This window comes from Passer domesticus, chromosome 27, assembly GCF_036417665.1.
Source record: "Passer domesticus isolate bPasDom1 chromosome 27, bPasDom1.hap1, whole genome shotgun sequence".
NCBI classification, from domain to species: domain Eukaryota; kingdom Metazoa; phylum Chordata; class Aves; order Passeriformes; family Passeridae; genus Passer; species Passer domesticus.
The window spans coordinates 4,051,782-4,071,585 of NC_087500.1; the positions used below are offsets into that span (position 1 = coordinate 4,051,782).

Consider the following 19,804-nt stretch of genomic DNA (forward strand, 5'->3'; position numbering starts at 1 on the left):
TCTCCTCTCAGCCCAAAAAAAAGACAAGAGAACCCCCAAAACCCCAAGTCTGGCCCCAAATTTGGGGATAAGGGTGGGGGGGGGACACAGGGGGGTCACCCCAGCCGGGGCAGACCCAGTGGGCTGGGGTGGGGGGGGGGTCCACCAGCCCTGCACCCCGATGGCTGGGTCCCCCCTGCCACCGCTTGTGCCCCCCCTGTGCCCCCACCCTGCTGTGTGGGGGGGTCCTGGCCCCCACCTTGCTATGGGGGGGTCCTGGCCCTCACCCCACTATGGTGGATGGGGGTGCCAGCCCCTGCCCTGCTACGGGGGAGGGTCCTGGCCCCCACCCCAGCCCCCCAAATTGCTGCCCGGCCAAAAGTGCATATGGCCACGGCCCCCCAGCCGGGGCAGCCTCTCCCTGTGCAGCCCAGAGCCCCCTCCTCTCCTCCCTGCTCTTCCTCCTCTTCCTCCTCCTCCTCCTCCTCCTTCCAAAGTGCAGTTAGTTTAATATTTTAGCCTCTCAGGGATGGGAAATAAATGCTTAAAAAATAATAATCTACGAAGAGAAGGACAATAAAGGGAACGCTCGACCGTCGGGGCCCTTCCCTGTGCAAACAAACAAAATTCGTCAAGTCCTGGGGCGGGGGGGTGGGTGGGGGGTGGCTGTTGGGGGGCACAGCAGGACCCCCACCCTGGGCACAGCATCCCCTTGTCCTTCCAGGGGGACGAGAAAGATTTGGGGGGGTGGGGGGCCAGAGCGGGGTTTTGGGGGCACAGGGTGGGGGGCGGGGGGTGTCGGCCCTACACCTCCTGGTCCTCGAAGACCTCGAGGAAGAGGGGGGGGAAGAGCTCGGTGGGACACTCCACCTTCATGTGCAGGAAGCGGCTGGCGTGGCAGGCGCCGATCATCCGCAGATCCGTCACCTTCATCAGCAGCTTGGGCCAGAAGTGGGGAATGTTGTGTTTGCGGTAGTTGATGTAGTGCTCAAAGGCCAGCAGGTAGGTCTCCTGGCACTTCTCGATCTTCTCCACGCAGATCAGCCCCATCCGGTCTGCGGGAAGCAGGGAATCGTTGTGGAATCATGTGTGGGAAGGGATTTAAAACTCATCCAGTACCACCAGGGACACCTTCCACTGCCCCATGGTGATCCAACCTGGCTTGGATGCTTCCCTGTGCCAGGGCCTCACCACCCTCACAGAGAGGAATTTTTTCCCAATACTCCATCAAAATAGCTCCTTTTTTAGTTTAAACCTCTCCTTGTTGTCCTGGCACTCTCTGCCCATGGAGGAGCCCCTCTCCCAGCCCAGCACTGCAGGGATTCTCCCTCCCACAGGGCTGAGTGTCCCACGCACCCCCTGGTTTTTTGGGGGTGCCCACCCCACGGACCCACATCAGAGGCTCAGCCTGTGCTCCTGGGTACCAGGGACTGGGGTGCCACCTCGTGCTCCTGGGACCCCTCCCAGCCTGGCACAGCTGCCTGAAGATCTGGAATTGGGATTGCCCACCCCAAATCCACCCAAAATCCAGGGGTGGCATGATTTCCACCCAATGAAGATGTTGGGGGCTCTGGCATCGGGGTGCCCACCCAACACCCCCCAGGACAGTGAGGACTCTGGGCATCAGGGTGGGTGCCCACCTAATGCACCCCCAAATTCTGGGGGCTCTGGCCTTGGGGTGCCCACCCACCACACCCCCAGGACAGTGAGGACTTTGGGCATTGGGGTGCCCACCCAATGCACCTCCAAACGCTGGGGGTTGTGGGCAAGGGGGTGCCAACACAACAATCCCCGTGGACACCCTCTGGGCATGGGGTGCCCATCCAATTCCCCCCAAAGCTGCAGGGGACCTCTGGCATCAGGCTGCCCACCCAACACCTCCCCAGCACAGCGAGAACTCTGAGCACTGGGATGCCCACCCAACACACCCTCCGCCTCCCGGGCACCGAGGTGCCCACCCCGTTCCGCCCATCATTACCTGAGGACATGAGCAGCACAGCCTGGAGCAGGGCCACCTCGGTGTCATCCAGGTTGAAGGCAGAGAGGGACTTGCCCAGGTCGAAGATGGCATCGGAGACGACGCCCAGGCCGCCGTTCTTGAGCTGCTCCCGCTTCACCGCCATCTCCCCGCTCAGCGTCAGCGTCTCGCTCTCGGGGTCGTAGCGCACGGCCGCCCGCAGCGACATGATCTCCATGCAGCACCCCTTCAGCAGGATGATCTGGTCCTCACAAGGCAGCTGGGGGCAGTTTTGGGCGGGTTTGGTGTGATTCAGGTCACCCCAGACCTCCCCAAGCCCCCGGCCCGTCGTTACCTCTGAAAACATGGGCAGTTTTTGGCAAAGTCGACCACGCGGGTGATGGCCGGGGTGATGATTTTTGTAAACTCGCTGAACGCCTCCAGGTCGACTTTGTCCCCGTCGGGCATGGAGGCCATAGGGGACTGGCCGATGTCCTCAGGCTGTGGGGGACACAGTGGTGTTGGGGAGGTGTCACGTCACCATGTGTCCCCTGGGACCGCCATGGTGGCATTGGGGGGTGTGGTGTGATCGTGTCACCCCTGGGACCCCCACAGCTCTGGGGCATTGGGGGGTGTGACCATGTCACCCCTGGGACCACCACAGTGGCACTGGGGGGTGTGGTGTGACCATGTCACCCCTGGGACCACCATGGTGGCATTTGGGACATTGGGGGGTGTGACTGTGTCACCCCTGGGACCCCCAGAGCATGGTGGCATTGGGGGGTGTGGTGTGTGACCATGTCCCCCATGGTGGACAGTGGGATTTGGGGGTGCAGTGTGACTGTGTCACCCTCTGGGACCCCCATGGTGGGCAATGGTGTTGGGAGTGTGGGGTGACCATGTCCTGCCCTGGGACACCCATGGTGGGCACTGGGGGTGCAGTGTCACCGTTGTCCCCCCTCTTGGACCCCCACGGTGGGCAGTGGTGTTGGGGGTGCAGTGTGACCCTGTTCCCCCTCCCTGGGAGCCCCAGGGGGCTGTGTGTGACCTGCCCCCCCTGTGGGCCCCCATGTCACCGGGAGCAGCCGTGGCAGGGCCGGTGCAGCAGCCAGGAGAGGGAGCTGCACGACAGGGACAGGGACAGGGACAGTGACAGGGCCGGGGCCAGGGCCACCCGCGGGCACAGCTGTCCCCTTCGGTCACTGCTCACCCCTGAACCCTTTGGGGGTGACCAGCTCAAGGACACTGAGCGATGTCCCAACCCCCCTCGCCTGCCCAAGGGCACGGTGACATCCCAAACCCTGGCGCTGCCACCGTGCTGAGCGTGCCAGTGCCCAGAGATCCCAGCTGGGGGCTGGGGGGCTGCGATGGTGACAGAGCCCCCAGCACTGCATCCCCTCACCAGGAATTTCCGTTTCTGCTTCCAGTGGCTGCCCTGGGCGTTGGTGCTGCGGTGGGCTTCTGTCACGACGTGGATCAGCTCCCACTCCTCGGCGCTGGGGTTGGGCCGGTGCTGCAGGGATTTGATCATCTCCTCCTTCCGCCGCCGCTCGCGGTTCTCCTCGATCAGCTTCCTCTTGGCTACCCGCTTGGAGTCATCCAGCACCACTGCCGGGAGCCCCCCAGTCAGCTGGGATCCCCCACCCATGCATCCTGCAGCTGCAGCTCCCCACCCCACAGCGACCCCCCAGCCTCCTCCTGTGGCTGCTCCGGGCACCCCATAGCACCGGGACCCCAACTCACCTCCCCAAAAACCCCCACTATCATCTGGGATCCCCCCAGTCAGCTAGGACCCCCCATCCATGCATCCCACAGCTGCAGCACCCCACCCTACAGTGACCCCCCCAGCCTCCTCCTGCTGTTCCAGGCACCCCAACACATCCCATAGCACAGGACCCAAATCCACATCCCCAAAGCCCCCCACTATCACCTGGAACCCCCTCAATCATCTGGCACCCCCACCCATGCATCCCGCAGCTGCAGCTCCCCACCCCACCCCACAGTGACCTTCCTGCCTCCTGTGGCTGCTCTGGGCACCCCATAGCACCTGGACCCCAACCCACCTCCCCAGAGCCCCCCACTATCACCTGGGGACCCCCCCAACTCACCCCATAGCACCTGGACCCCAATCCACATCCCCAAAGCCCCCCACTATCATCTGGGACCTCCAGCATCAGCTGGGATCCTCCCACCCCTGCATCCCACAGCTGACCCCACAGTGACCCCCCAGCCTCCTCCTGCTGCTCTGGGCACTCCAGCTCACCCCATAGCACCAGGACCCCAACCCACCTCCCAAAGCCCCCCACTATCACCTGGAACCTCCCCAACCACCTGGGACCCCCCCACCCCTGCATCCCGCAGCTGCAGCACTCCACCCCACCCCACCCCACAGTGACCCCCCCAGCCTCCTCCTGCTGCTCCAGGCACCCCAACTCACCCCATAGCACCAGGACCCCCAACCCACCTCCCCAAAGACCCCCACTATCACCTGGGATCCCCAGCATCAGCTGGGATCCCTCCACCCATCCATCCTACAGCTGACCCCACAGTGACCCCCCAGCCTCCTGTGGCTGCTCAAGGCACCCCCCCAACACATCCCATAGCACCACAATCCCAACCCACCTCCCCAGAGCCCCCCACTATCACCTGGAACCCCCCCAACCATCTGGGACCCCCCCATTCACACATCCCACCCTGCTGCTGCATCACAGCGCCCGAGAGCCCAGCCTGCTCCCGCAGCAGCTCTGGGCACCCCAAAGTGCCCCACGGCGCTGGGACCCCGTCCTGCCCCACCAGCCGAGCCCCGCCGAGCCCCCCAACTCACGGTCCATGGCCATGCCCACGGAGATGCACTTCTTGAAGCGCACAGCTGGCACTGGTTGCGGGTGATCTTGTCGATGACGCAGCACCCATCGTACTTGCAGGAGTAGGTGGGGTGCAAGTTCTTCTGGATGGTCCGACGGAAAAAACCCCTGGGGAGGGCGCGGGGGGTGTCACAGTGAGCCCCCCTGAGTCTCCCTGAGCCCCCCCCGAGCCCCCCTGGCCCAGCTCACCTTGCAGCCCTCGCAGGTGATGCAGCGGTAGTGGTAGCCGGTGGCTTTGTCCCCGCACACCACGCATTGTTCATCTTTGTCCAGGTAACTAGGGATGTACCTGCGGGGACCCCCCAGTCAGGGACCCCCAGGGCACCCCGGGGTGGGCCCCCCACAGCGGGGACTCACGGGGTGCTCCGTGACAGGGATTCCCATGGCAGAGACGCCCGGAGCACCCCGTGACAGAAATGCCAGTGTCAGGGACCCCCAGGGAACCCCAAGTGCTCCCAGAGTGCTCCATGACAGGGGAACCCCAAGTCAGGGACCCCTGGAGCACCCCAGACCAGTGACAGACCCCAAATCAGGGCCCCCCCCAAACCCTGAATCAGGGACTGTCTGCACACCCCAAATCAGGGCCCCCAGAAATCCTGAATCAGGGCCCCCCCATAAACCCTGAATCAGGGACCCCCTGCACACCCTAAATCAGGCCCCCCCATAAACCCTGAATCAGGGCCCCCATAAACCCTGAATCAGGGACCCCCTGCACAACCTAAATCAGGGCCCCCCATAAACCCTGAGTCAGGGCCCCCCAGAAACCCTGAATCAGGGACCCCCTGCACACCCTAAATCAGGGCCCCCCATAAACCCTGAGTCAGGGACCCCCTGCACACCCTTAATCAGGCCCCCCATAAACCCTGAATCAGGGCCCCCCAGAAACCCTGAATCAGGGACCCCCTGCACACCCCACATCAGCCCCCCCTCCAGGAGCCCTGAGTCAGGGACCCCCTGCACACCCCAAATCAGGGACCCTTGGCACATGCAGCATCAGGGACCCCCACGCCCCCCCTGCCAGGGATGCCCAGTACCTCCTCCCCTCTCCGTGCCTCAGTTTCCCCTCTGTCTGCCCCGCCACTCAAGGGTTAACGCTGGGGGTGTGTGGGGGGTGCCCGAGCCCCCCGCACCAATAAAGCCCCCATTATCCCATTATCCGGCCTGGCACCAGCAGGGGGGGGTCCCTGTCCCCCTGGCACACAAAGACACACTGTCCCCGCTGCTGTCCGGGGTCCCCCTGCCTGGCAGCCCCACCAGAGCCCCCCCCACACCAGCTGCTGAGGGAAACTGAGGCACGGATCATCCATGAGGCACGGTCCCTCGTGTCCCCCCCACCCTCGTGTTTTGGGGGGGGCAGGACGTGGGAATCCCCGAGGGGTGGGTGGGGGAGATGGGGAGGGGGCTGGATGCCCCCCCACAATTCGGGGGGCGCCCCCAGCACCCCGGGACCGCCGCACCCACCCGGGATCCCACAAACCCAGGCGCGGGGGACCCCCCCTGTGGCGCCGTGCAGGTGCGGGATGTGGGGGTCCCCCCCTCGGGGAGCGGGGCGGGGGCCGGGCACGGGCGGCAGGCGGATGCCCGGGCTCCCCCCCGGCCCTCCCCGGGCCGGTCCCGCCGGCGCCGCGCGCTCCCCGCCGGGGAATGGGGCAGGGCAGGGGGGCAGCGCCCGCGGGGCCCCCCTTATCGCCCACCCCAGGGCGCTGCCGCCCCGATAAGCTGAGACCCCGGGGGACCCTGCAGGGATCTGGGGTGCGGGGGGGGACACTTTGGGGTGCCTGGGACACATAGGGGACATCGGGCTGCCCAGCAGGGACTTGGGGTGTCCAGCCCCGGGAGCTGCTGGGGTGCCCGCAGGGGACAGGGGGTGTCCGAGGGACCCCGGGGAACCCCGCCGAGACCTGGGGTCTCGCCCCCAGGAATCCTGGGGTGCCCATGGGGTGGGGGACCCAGGTGACACAGGGGGTGTCCAGGGGACCCTGGCAAGGATTGGGGTGAGCCGAGGGTGCCCAGCAGAGCCATGGGGGTGCCCGGGGGGGGGGTTCAGCGGGACTCGGGGTGCCCGTACCTGACATGCTGCTCTTCACCAAACATTGGCTGCTCTTTCTTTTGCGCTTCCCATCCAGCCACCTGCGCGGGGGGGACAGGCTGGGACGGCGCCCACGGATTCCCGCTGCACCCCCCCAAACTTCCAACAGCACCCCAAAAATCCCGCTCGGAACCCCTTCTCTGCTGGGAAAGGGGCAGCCCCCCCGCCCGGGGGTCGCAACGCGGCGATGTCACAGGTGGGGTGCGGCTTGGGGGGGGGGGGGGCAGGAGAGAGCCCTGGGGACCCCTCCCCACCCAGAAGAGCCCTCCGGGACCCCCCCTCCGGGACACGGCACCGCCCCGGGGTGGGGGGGGGGGAAGGAGGGGAAGGGAAAGGGTGGCGGGTGGGGGAGGGGAAGGGAAGGGTGGGGGGGTGTGGGGGAGGGGCGGGGGAAGGGTGGGGGAGGGGCGGGTGGGGGGAGGGGCTCATTCACAGTCAAAGACAAAAATGTCCTTTTGGCTGAGCGGGGAAGTGACGTCATCGGGGGGCTCAGCCAATGGCGGGCGGCGGGGGTCGGCGCGCGCCCGTCCCCGCGGGGGGGGGGGGGGGGAGCCCCGGGGACCCCGCACCCCCCCCCAAAGGGAGGGGGCTTCAACCCAAGGTGACCCCCGGGCCGCCACCCCCTCACCGGGGACCCGAAATAGCACCGGGGGGCGCGGGGGAGAGGCACGAGTGGGGGGGACACCACGGGGGGGGGCACAGGGGACACCTGGGCATGGACACGCCTGGTGACACGTGGGGTGCAGGGGGACACGCAGGACACGGGGATGACACCCAGAACGGGAGGGGCGCGGAGGGACGGGTGGGGACGTGGGGTACAGGGGGACACCCGGGGTGCACAGGGCGTGGGGACAGCCACGGGACATGCGTGGGGACACATGGAGGGGACGGGGACACCGGGACACCCAGGGCAGGGGGACACACGGGATAGCCAGGGCACGGACACGGACATGACCATGCAGGGGGACACACCGAGGGGGGACACAGGGGACACAGGGACAGCGACACAAGGGACACAGTGGGCACAGGGACACACCGAGGGGGGACACAGTGGGCACAGGGACACACCAGGGACATCGATACAAGGGACACAGTGGGCACAGGGACACACCAGGGACGATACAAGGGACACAGTGGGCACAGGGACAGCGACACAAGGGACACAGTGGGCACAGGAACACACCAAGGGGGGACACAGTGGGCACAGAGACACACCAGGGACATCAATACAAGGGACACAGTGGGCACAGGGACACACCAGGGACATCGCTACAAGGCACAGAGTGGGCACAGGTATGGGGGACACCTGGGGACACACACAGAGGGCACAGCCAGGCGCGGGGATGCCCAGGGACACGCCAGGCACGGTGCCCCACGCGTCCCCCGCGTGTCCCCGAGCTGGGGCGGGGGCTCACCGGGTGTCCTCTGGCTCCGACAGCGGGTCCAGGGTGCTGGGCTTCTGTTCCATTCACCGCAATTCCATCAAGGAGCGCTCAGCACCGACCGAGGGGGCTCCGGCGCCACGCGGGGGCCACGGCGGGGCGGCCACGGCGGGGAGGGGGGTCCGCGGCGGCGGGGGGGGGGCTACGCCGCGCACCCCATGGTGCCCCTCAGTGCTCAGCACCGCGCAGCATCCCGGGCCGGACCCTGCGGGACAGCGGCGTCAGCCCGCACCTCCGGGAGAGGGGAGGGGACCAGCCCCGGGGGACACGAAGTGGAGGGGACCAGCCCCGGGGGACACGGAGGGGACCCCCAGGGAGGGGGGGTGAAGTGTGGGGTACCCCCAGGAGCTGTGGGTGATGGGGAGGGGGGTGGGTGTGAGTGTGCAAGGAGGTGTGGAGCGTGCAAGGGCTGGGCAAGGGCACGAGGGACGTGCGAGAAGGCGAGGAGGGAGCGACGTGCAGGGTTGTGGGCGAGAGCACCGGGAGCACCGGGGCCGGGCCGGAGGGCACCGCGGGGTGAGTGTGCACGGGGAGGGGAGAGAGGCCCCGGTGTGAGAAACGCTCTGGTGTGCAAGGCTGCAGGAGCGTCAAGGGAGGGGAAGAGCGTGCGGGGTTGTGGAAGAGCGTGCAGAGGTGTGCGAGTGTGTGTACAGGTGTGCCACGGCGTGGGAGAGCGTGCACAGGTGTGCAGGGCACGTGTGAGCGTGTGCAAGAACACGTACAGGTGTGTGAGAGCGTGCACAGCTGTGTGAGATCATGCAGAGGGGTGCAGGGAACGTTATGAGCGTGTACAAGAACATGCAAAGGGGTTTGAGAGCGTGCACAGGTACGCAGGGCACATGTGAGTGTGTGCACGAACATGCACAGGTGTGTGAGAGTGTGCACAGGTGTGCAGGGCACGTGTGAGCATGTACAAGAACATGCACAGGTGTGTGAGAGTGTTCACAGGTGTGTGAGAGTGTGCACAGTGTGCAAGAACATGTACAGGTGTGTAAGAGCGTGCAGAGGTGTGCAGGGCACATGTGAGCGTGTGCAAGAACATGCACAGGTGTGTGAGTGTGTTCAGAGGTGTCTAAGAGTGTTCACAGGTGTTCAGGGCACGTGTGAGTGTGTGCACGAACATGCACAGGTGTTTGAGAGTGTTCACAGGTGTGTGAGTGCGTGCACGGGTGTGCAAGAACACGCACAGGTGTGTGAGTGTGTTCACAGGTGTGTGAGAGCGTGCACACGTGTGCAGGGCACACGTGAGCGCGTGCATGGGTGTGCAAGAACACGCACAGGCGTGTGAGGCTGTGGCGGCACGGAAGGCGTGTGACAGTGCGTGTGCAGGGCTGTGCAGGGCTCTGTGAGTGTGCACAGGCGTGGGTGGGTGTGCAAAAGGCAGCGTGAGAACCTGCCCAGGGCCGTGAGCGTGCAGCAAAGCACAAACACACACGCGGGGGGCTCCCCCCACTTTTGGGGCAGGGCTGGGGGGGCCCCCAAGGGGAGATCTTTGGGGAGGGGGTGCAGAGGGCAGCCCCTCCCCACCCAGGGCAGCCCCTCGCAGCCAGGCTGAGCCCGGGCGTGTTCATTGCACAGCTGAACACCCCCAAATCTGGGGCTGGGGGTGACTCTTGGTGGGGGGGGGGGGTCACCTATGGGGGGTGATTTATGGGGTGGGCGGCGACTTACGGGACGGGGGGCGCCGGGGGTCCGGGCGATCCCTCCTCTGCGAGCTCTGCTGTGGCAAAAACACGATGTGGAGGGGGGGGGGTCAGCACCGGGGGGCACCCCCCGACCCCCCCCACGGCGACAGCACCCCCAGCTCTTTGTGCCCACCCCATTCCACGCCCCACGGGTGCCCAGCACCCACGGAGCGATGGGGGGGCCCTGCTCACAACCCCCCCCTCCCGTGACCCCCCGGTGACCCTCCCGGCGCGGAGGGGTGTGAGGGGCGCGGGGGGCCCCCATCCCTCGCCGGGGGGGTGGCGGGGGGGCCGCGGCGGGCGCGGTGCCCAGCCCCGGGCTCCTCCGCTCCGCGCGGGGACAGCAGAAAGTAGGTCACGTTTGTCTTGGCCGCCACAGAAATTCCTCCGGCGGATTTAAAACGCGGCGGACGGGGCTGGGGGCCCCCCCCCCCCGACACCCCCACGCTACGGCCGGGCCCCCCCTTGCTGCCCCCCCCCCCCCAGCCGAGCAGACCCCGACCAGCGAAGGATGGGGGGGAGAGGGATGCTGCACCCATGGGTGCACGGAGCACCCCGCGCCGCACGGGGGGTTGGCATGAGGGGTCCCCCAGAATGAGGAGGGGGCGTCGCCTGCGTCAGCCCCTTCAGGGAAACTGAGGCACCGCACCCAACCAGCCCGGGGTGCACTCCCCGCCTCGGGGGGCTCATGGGGTCTGGGCGCCCCTTGCCGCAGCCCCAGGCCGGGTTTGGGGCCGGCGGTACCTATAGAGCCGGGGGCTGCAGCAAATGTTTGTTCCATATGGGAACGGCGCGCGGAGAACTTCCAAGTATAGGCACTGGCAGGGATCCAGAGCCGCGCGGCCCCCGCCGGGCACCGGCCCCCCCCGCCGCCCCCCGCCCCTCTCCCCCGGGACCCCGTGCGCCGGCAGAGCCCCGACACGCTCGGGGCATGTGCGGGGCTCGGGGTGCATCGACGTGGCGGTGGGACCGCTCTGGGGTGGGATTTGGGCCGTCCCCAAAGCCGGCGTGCGGTGGGTGGGCTCGGCCACCCTGCCTCAGTTTCCCCACTGAGGTGGCCTGGTGGGTGCAGCCCCAAACGAGAGAGGTTTAGGGCTAAAACCGGGGATGGGGGCGGCGTTTTAGGTCGGGGTTCGCCACCCCAGCGAGACCCCAGCAGCCCCCTGACACCCTCGGCATCACCGGCACCCTGGGATCGCCCGGCGGAGCCTGCGGTGCCGCTCCAGGAACCGTCACTCGAGGAATCCCGGGCGCGCTGGGGCGGCCCAGACAGACAGACAGACACGGGAGGCGGCTCTTCTCGTCCTCCTCCTCCTCCTCTTCCTCCTCCTCCTCCAGCGGGACACGTGTGATGAGCGCAGTCAGGTCTCAGCCCACCCTGCGCCGCCGGCACCCAAACCTGCGCGTCCCACCTGCGGCGCCAGGTGCTGGGTGGGTGCTGGGTGGGTGCTGGGTGGGAGCGGGGTGGCAGCCGGCGGGAGCCCCCCCGGCGCCCCCCCAGCCCAGCCCCACGCCCAGGGGAGCGTTTCTGCTGAGTCGGGTGGTTGCAGGCGGCTGAAAACAAGCCGGGGGCAAAGTCCGGGGCTGGGCCGACGGCGGGAGCCACCTCGCCCCAGCGGGGGCACCCCGCTCCCCACAGACCCCCACCCCCGGGGACCCCCGGAATGGGGATCCCAGGCAATGGCACGCCCCTCCACAAAGGCAATGACCGCCTCCGTGCAGCCGGGCGTGGGTGCCGGACACCGGGGCCGCCCCGCGGGGCCACTGCCGTGTCCCTGCCCCCCAGCACAGATGGGCTCCGGGGGTCCCAGCACCCCCCCAGCCCAGCTGCCAGCCGGGTCAGGGAGGTGAGGGCCTAAGCGCTTTAGCCACGGTGCCAATTAGTGTGATTAGCGCGGGCTGGGGGCAGGGCGGACCCGCCGGCCAGGGATCCCCGGCCGTGCGGGCACCGGGGCAGTGCCATCGCGGCCACTGTGGCACCACGGTGGGCACCGGGGCAGCGTCACGGTGGGCACCAGGGCAGCATCACGGTGGGCATCGGGGTGGTGCAGATCTGCCTGGCAAACGCCGGCTGCACCGGCTGGCACGAGCGCGCCGTGGGAGTGTGGCCAGGCACGGGGCACCTGCCGTGCCACGGCTGGCAGCACCCGGCACGCGTGTGTGGGGCCGTGCCAAGTGCCACACGCGTGTCTGCGTCTGGTGCTGCCCGCTCACCGCACACCTGTGCCAGTGCCTGGTGCGCCGTGCCCAGTGCCATGCGGTGCCCGGTGTCACGGGCACGTGTGGCAGTGGGGACAGCGTGCCGTGCCGTGCCGGGAGGCTGCAGGAATCCCAGGCATGCACAGCAGCTGGGCAGCCTGAGCAAAGGGGATGCCACGGGCCTGACATCAGGGCAGCCCACCCAGTGCCCCCTCCCCACACATGGGGGGTCTGGGCTGTGCTGTGGCACATGATGGCTGAGCCCCAATTTGTGTCCTCCCTGTGGCTCAGGGCTCATTGAAGCCACCACTCGTAGGACAGCTGGTGGCTGCAGGGCTGGTGACCTGTCCCGACACTGACTGGGCACCCAGCGTTGTGGCCTTGAGCCTCTGACAGGTCCTGTGTTTGAGGGTCCTGCATCACCACAGTGGGACCTGCACCATGACCCAGCCCCGGCCCCGCAGCCCCCACAAACCCCACAGGATTCCCAAGAACACCACATCCAGCCAAGGCCACGCCAGCCGCTCCTTCCCGCCGTGTCTGAGCGTTCAGCTGTGCCTCCCTTCCCCATCCCACCTCAGCTTCCCTTCCCACCCGAGCTGCCTGGCAGAGAAAGATCCACGCTCCCATATCCCCAGCACCGTGTCCCCTCTGCCAGCAGCACACAGGATGTGGCTCATCCCGATGTCACAGGTCGCAGAGGTCACCCAAGAGGGACCCCCGAGCACCTGGTGTGTGCTGAGTGTGCCCAGCCTCAGCCCTTTGGGGTGGCTGCGGGCCCCGAGCCCCGCGGGGTGCCCCTGGCCCCAGGAGGTGTGTCGGGACGCCGCGAGCTATTCTCAGCCCTTGGCACGGCATGGGACGTTTCTAAATCGGGGGCTCTGGTTCACGTGCACGGGGACGGGGGGGAGCTCCTGGGTCCCCTCCCCGCGGGGCCCTGCTTGAAGGGGGGAGGTGGCCGCCACGAGGTGCCCAGCGTGGACACAGGGACACGGGGATGGGGACACGGCACCGTGGGAGCCCGTCCTCCCTCGGAAGGGGACGCAAGGGACAGTCCTCGAGGTGTTCCTGCAGTCACCCGACCCTGCCCGAGGGTCTGCAGCGCGGGGGACATCCCGAGCGGCACCGCCCCTGGGGGCGCGACCCCGCTGCGCCCCCCGCCCGCATCCAGCCCGAGCGGGGCCCTGGGAGCGCAGCCCGCGCCCGCCTTCGCCTGCACCGCGCCCCCCCTTCTCCTCCTCCTCCTCCTCCTCTTCCCCCCCCAGTCCGGAGGGGACCCGGGCGTCCGGCCCCGCCCCCACGCACCGGCGGCTGCGCGGGGTCCGGCGGGGCCGGGGGTCCGCGGGGTGGGACCCCCGGGGCGGCCCCGCCGCTGCTCCGGTCTCCGCTGACCCGGGAATGCGCTGGCGGAGCCGGGGGTTGGGTGGGGGGTCCCGCTTCCTGCAGCCGCCGCCCGTCAGGAGGGGTCCGGGGGTGCGCCCGCAGTCCCCCCGTCGCTGCTCCGCAGGGTGCGGGACACCGGGCGCGCACGGCCCGCGCCGCCCGCTCCCGGAGCCCGGCCGCGGGGCGACCACGCCGCGGCCCCGCGAAGGTCACGGCCGCGGGAAGGGGCGCCGGGGAGAAGCCCCACGCGAGAACCCCGCTCCGGGATTCAACGGGGCCCGCACCGTTGCGGGGGGCACACGCAGCCGCACGGCTCCGCCGTGGGGAGGGGGGGATGCGCCGCGTCCCCACCCTGCGCCAAGACCCCCGGGCAGGGGAGCCCCCCCAAACCGGTTCCACCGGGGTTTGCCCGCGCCCCACGGCGGCCCCAGCCCCCCTAGCGCTCCAGCGGGGCCGCGGGGGTCCCCGGTGCCGCCGGGGGTCAGGCGGGGTGAGGCGCAGCCCGGCCTCCCGGTGCGGCTCCGGTGTCGGTGCCGGTGGCAGCCCCGGGCGGGGGGGGGTCACGGCTGAAGGTCGCGGTCCCGGGGTGACCTTGGCCGTGGCGCCCGCCCGCCCCTGCCTCAGTTTCCCCGCATCGCACAGCGGGGACGCGCCAGAGTCCGGTTGGGACCGCATCCCTAACCCCGGCGGCGACACCGGACCGGGGGCAGGATCCGCCCCCCCGGGGCTGGGGTGGGGGGCATCCCGCGGGACCGCGGGGCGCCGTGCAGAGGGGAGCCCCCGCCACGCCCCGCGCCCCGCTCAGGGCGAAGCCTGTGGTGCGGGGCTCGAGCCCCCCCCCAGCCCCGCCGCACCGGGGACGCCCCCCCCGCTGCCCCCGCCCTAACCGGGAGCGGCCGAACCGCCCCCCCCCCGCCCCCCCCGCGCTTCGCTCTCGGCGCAAAAAAAATTAATTAAAAAAATATTTTAAAATTTAAAAAATAAAAAAAAAAAATCGCAGCATTCCTGCCGCCCTGCGGGGAGGGTGCGGGGGAGCGGACACAGGGGCCCCTAAAACCCTCACGGACACCCCACGGCGCCGTCACGGCCCGGCCGTCCACGGTTCTCCACCCCCCCCCGCGCCGCGACAGGGCCACGGCCTGCCCACGGCCCGGCCCCGCGACCTGCCCACGGCGCGGCCCCGCGCCCATCACCGCAGAGCCACGCCGCGGCCCGGACCCCGCCACGCCGCCACGCCACGGCCACGGGGGGGCCGCGGGGCCGGGGGGCCACGGCCGGGGGGGGGCTGCCCCCGTGGCGCGGCGTGGCGGGCGGGGGGCAGCGCCGTGCCCCGCATGCAGCAGCGGCGGAGGGTGCGGTGGGGGGCGCGGTGCCCCCCCCCCCCCCCCCCCACGGGGGAACGCGGCCCCCCCGCCCCACGCCAAACGCCCGGATTTTCCAAGAGAGAGAGAGAGAGAAAAAAAAAATCTTTCCCCGTGTTTTTTCCTCGCGGTTCGCGGCCCCCGAGCCCTCGGCGGGTCCCGAGCCTCCCGGGGCGATCGCCGCCCACCCCCCCATTCCACGCACCGAACTGCGCCCGTGCTCAGCCGGGGGGGCCCGGGGGGGGGCCCCGGTAAACAACCGGGGGGCGGCGGGGCCGGCGGGGCCGCTCGGGCCGTACCTGAGGTCGACGGCGGCGGGCGCGGAGCGGCGGTGCGGGGCGCGGAGCGGGGCTCGGAGCGGCGGTGCGGGGCGCGGAGCGGAGCGGGGCGCAGCGGCGGCGGCGGCGGCGGCGGCGGACGAACGGCGCTGGCTCCTCCCTCCCCCGGCCCCGCCGCCCGCCCGCTCCGCTCCGCCGCGGCCGCAGCCCCCTCCGCCGGCCGCAGCCGCTCCCTGCACCCGCCGCGCCCGGCCCCGCGTGGGGACCCACGGGGGAGCGGCGGGGTCGCGGCGTGCCGTGGGAGGGTGACCCCGGGATGGGGAGCGCGGGGATCACGGGGTGGGGACGGTGGCAGTGCCAGGGCGCGTGGTGGGAGCGCTGACGGTGCCCACGGGGATGTGGTGACAGCGACAACGAGGACGGGGGGTGGTGAGAGCAGGGTGGGGGGCTAAGGGAAGTGCCCACCGGGGTTGGGGACGGCGGCCGCAGGGAGCTGGGGACCGTGCCCGCAGGGTCCCCGGGGTGTGCCCCCGGTGGGGTGAAGCTGGTGGCCGCGGGAGTTTGGGACGGTGCTCACGGGGATGTCGTGACAGTGACAACGGGGATGGGGGATGGCGGCCACGGCGAGGCGGGCTGCACCGAGGGGGCACCGGAGACTGCCCAGGGAGGCCCAGGGGGATGCCCGTGCCAGGGTGGGGACGGTGCCCGCAGGGAGTGGGAACAGCCCCCACGGGGATGCTGTGACAACCTGGCGTCCACGAGGGCAGGGCACGGGACCCGCAGGGAGCTGGGCACGGTGCCCACGGCGATGCTGTGACAGTGACAGTGGGGACCGGAGGGGCTGCCCGCAGGATTTGGGGACAGCACCCAGGAAGGGCTGGCACGGTGCCCTCGCTGGGTGGCGGTGGCGTGGAGATGATGCTCATGGAGATCTGGGACGGTGCCCAGGGGGGTTGGTGACAGTGCCCACGAGGCAGGGGACAGCTCCACACCCCCGGGGCGCCCAGCTCGGCCCGGGGAGGGGCACACAGCAAACACGGGGGTCCCACTCAGATCCACACCGCCGCGGGCAGGATCCGGTCCCGCAGGACACCCGCACGTCGGGGGGCCCTGCCCCTGCGCCCCCCGGGGGATGTGTGGGACGGGGGTCGCACCCCGCTGTGGGGCCGCAGCCGGAGCCGCTGTGGGGCTGGGGATGGCGGCGTGCACCGGGACCCCGGGGGGATCACCGGGCAGGGCGCTGAGGGTCGCCCCCCGGAGCCCCCCGACCCGCCCGTGCCACCCCACCCCCTTCCCAGCAGCCCCTGCTCCCAGCCCCCCCTTTTCCTCCCCGGACTACACGTCCCGTCATGCCCGGGCTTAAAGCGGCTCTGCCGCCCCCTCCCACCCCGCCCGCAGCCCCGCAGCCCGGCCCTGCGACCCCCGGGGGGTTCAGTCTGGCCGCCCCCCACCCCCCAGCCCCGTGGGTACCCCCCTCCCTGGGCTGCACCGGCTGCGGTGACACCCGGGGATGGGGGAGTCGGGGGGATGGGGGTCTCCCGGGCATGAGGGAGAGGAGGGTCCCCAAGGGATGAAGGTTTCCTTGGCAGGGTGTACCCAGGGGATGGTTTCCCATGCTCGGGGAGCGCAGGCGACACCCAGGGAAGGGGGGTCCCCAGCGGCTCTCAGGGCTGCTCAGAACGGGGACAACAAGGGGACAGTGCTACCTGGGGAATGGGGATCTCCGGGGGATGGGGGTACCCAGGGGAGAGGGTACCCAGGGGAGAGGGTACCCAGGGATGGGGGCACCCAGGGGAGAGGGTACCCAGGGGATGGGGGCACCCAGGGGAGGGGGTACCCAGGGGATGGGTGTACCCAGGGGAGGGGGTACCCAGGGATGGGGGCACCCAGGGGAGGGGGTACCCAGGGGATGAGAGTCCCAGGGGATGGGGTACTCAGGGGATGGGGTACTCAGGGGATGGGGGTTCCCAGGGATGGTGGTCCCCAGATGATGAGAGTCCCAAGGAATGTAGGTACCAAGGGGAGGGGGGTACCAAGGGGATAGGGTACCCAGGGGATGGGGGCTCTCAGGGATGGTGGTCCCCAGGGGATGAGAGTCCCCAGCGGGTGGGTGTACCCAGGGGATGGAGGAGAGTGACACCTGGGGCTGCTGGTGGGTGTCCCCACAGACCCCGCTGGACCCCCGGACCTCCTGCTGCCGCTGGTCCCCACAGCCCCGTGGTCCCCAAAGCCCCCATGGATCCCCTGGTGCCTGGGTCACCCTGGGGCCCTCCTCGGCCTGGCTGGCGGGGCAGCAGCAGCGTGACGGCCCCCCCGTCCCTCCCCGCCTGTTCCGTACACTTTATCCTCGGCAAACACGGCACGGCCACGGCCCCCCGCGGCCGTCTGCCCGCGATAAGGATGGGGCCGAGCTCGCCTGCCCCCGGCCCGCGGGGCTCGGCCACCTCAGCACCACCTCGTGTCCCCAGATCCCCCCGCCCGAGGCTGCCTGGCAGCCCCCGTCCCAGCGGGGAAACTGAGGCAGGGCTGGAGTTTGCCTGTGGCCCCTCTGGAGCACAGGGTCAGGCACCTCTCACACTCATCCCCAGCTCACTGCCCCCCGTGAGGTGACCCCAGGGCCACCACAAATCTCTCTGCACTGCCCCAGCAGGGTGGGGACCCTGCGGCAGACCCTGATCTGGGGGGATTTGGGATTTAGAGGGGCTGTGCTGCTCATGGAAACACGCTCCACAAAATCCATCCCTCTGCTCTGCGCCAGAGACACTAAATATAACCCCAAATCAGTTGTGGTGGACCCCCAGGCCCCCCGGGAAGGCCATGACACCCAGCACCTCCGTCCCCAGCACCTGGGGCAGCACCCACCACCAGCTGGGGGGTCTGGAGGGCCCCACGGGGGTGTCCCCCCGGCCCGGATCTGATCCTTCACACCCCACCAAACACCGGCCACCAGCCGTGTGCCCCCCAGCAGGATGTGCCACCGCAGCTCCCAGCCATCCCACCGCCCCCGTGGGAAGGGGAAGCCCCCCACGCTGGCCCCCGCTCGCCCCTCGCTTGCCCCCGGCGCTGGGAACGGCCCCAGCCCCTTCCGGGCCCCCCCCTCGGCCCCGGGCCGGAGGCAGCTGTGCCGGGGCGCCCTGCCAAGGCGCCGAGACCTCGACGCCTTCCCCCCCCCCCCACCCCAAACCCCGCCGCCCCCGCGAGCTGCGACCCCCCGAGCACACCCCGCCAGCACCACCACCCCCTGCCTGCCCCCCGAGCCTGGGGGTGCTGCGTTTGGGGGGGGTCCTCAGAGCCCCTCCTGCCTGGGGACCCCCGTGCTGTCTGCTCCCCGGCCAGCTGTGGGAAGTGTGCCCCCCCTCCACTGCACAGGAAATCCCTCCTCATGGGTGGGGGGACCCCCCCGCGCTGCCGGGGTGTCCCCCCCGCTGGCGGGGCCCCTCGCCGGCTGGGCAGCCGCTTGCCCGCCTAATCCCGGCCCCGGCGCGGGGGGGATTTGCTGCGCCCCGGCCCCATGAATGATTAACCGGGGAATTAAGGGGCCGCGAAGCCCCCCGCCCCAACCCCGGAGGGTGGGGGCAGAGGGTGACTGAGCTGCTGCCCCCTCAGCCTTGGGGGGTTCTGGGGGGTGCTGGGGGTTTTGGGGGGGCTGGGAGTGTTCGGGGGGTGCTGGTTCTGGGGGTGTTGGGGGGACTCTGGGGGGGTTTGTGCAGTGGGGGTGCTGAGGGGGGGGCTGGCAGATCTGGGGGGCTGCCCCCCGGCCTTGCTCCCCATCCTCCCGTTGCCATGGCGACGGCTGGCACCATCCCTGGGGATATTTTTAGCCGCTGGTGCTGCAGGGAGGGGGTGGGGGGGGGGGCAGCCCAGGCCCATGGCTGTGCCACGTGTGTGCACACACGTGTTCTGCGGCACACGGCCGTGCACACCCGCGTGTGCCCGGCCCTGCGCTGGTGCCAGGCTGGGCACACCTGCCCGGGGGTGCTGCTGTCTGCACACGTGTGCAAGAACACGCACACGCACTCCTGTGCATCCACACGCCTGCACACACCTGCATGTGTGCGTGCACACCTTTGCACACCTGCACACTCAGATGTGCTGGGAGACCTGTGCTGCCACCCCAGAGCCTTTGCACACGCACCCCTCTGCACCGCGTTTGCACATCCCTCGTTTTTACACTCACCCCCAGTTTGCACACCCCCTGTTCTCACACTCACCCTGGTTTTGCACGACTCCTCATTTTCACACGTGCCCCACATTTGCACCCACCCCCGTGTTTGCACCCCCTCACATTTCCACACCCCTGCTATTTGCACACCTGCCCCTGTTTGCACACACCCGTGTTTGCAACCCCCCATTTTCACCCCGTGTTTGCACACACCCCCTATTTGCACACTCACCCCGGCGTTTGTGTAAAATCCTATTTCCACACTCAGCCCCACGCTTCGACACACACCCACCCCGTGCTAGCCCGCTCTCCGCCGCCTGCTCACCCACACGGTGTCTGCACTCTCACCCCGGTGTTTGCACACTCGCCCCCCGTTCCCGCCCCCCCTTTGCACACTCACCCCCG

General features: G+C 69.5%; 1 protein-coding gene across 1 annotated transcript; it reads right to left on the reverse strand.

Moving 5' to 3' along the window:
• Positions 1–6: 6 nt before the first annotated feature.
• Positions 7–15,417, reverse strand: THRA (thyroid hormone receptor alpha). Its single transcript, XM_064399787.1, is given in 12 exon segments — positions 7–1,034; positions 1,958–2,216; positions 2,292–2,314; positions 2,317–2,437; positions 3,339–3,544; positions 4,761–4,802; positions 4,805–4,908; positions 4,991–5,089; positions 6,868–6,930; positions 8,305–8,536; positions 10,003–10,048; positions 15,259–15,417. Coding segments are annotated over 10 exon segments (1,221 nt in total). The 5' UTR covers positions 8,358–8,536; positions 10,003–10,048; positions 15,259–15,417; the 3' UTR covers positions 7–783.
• Between the last annotated feature and the right edge of the window lie 4,387 nt (positions 15,418–19,804).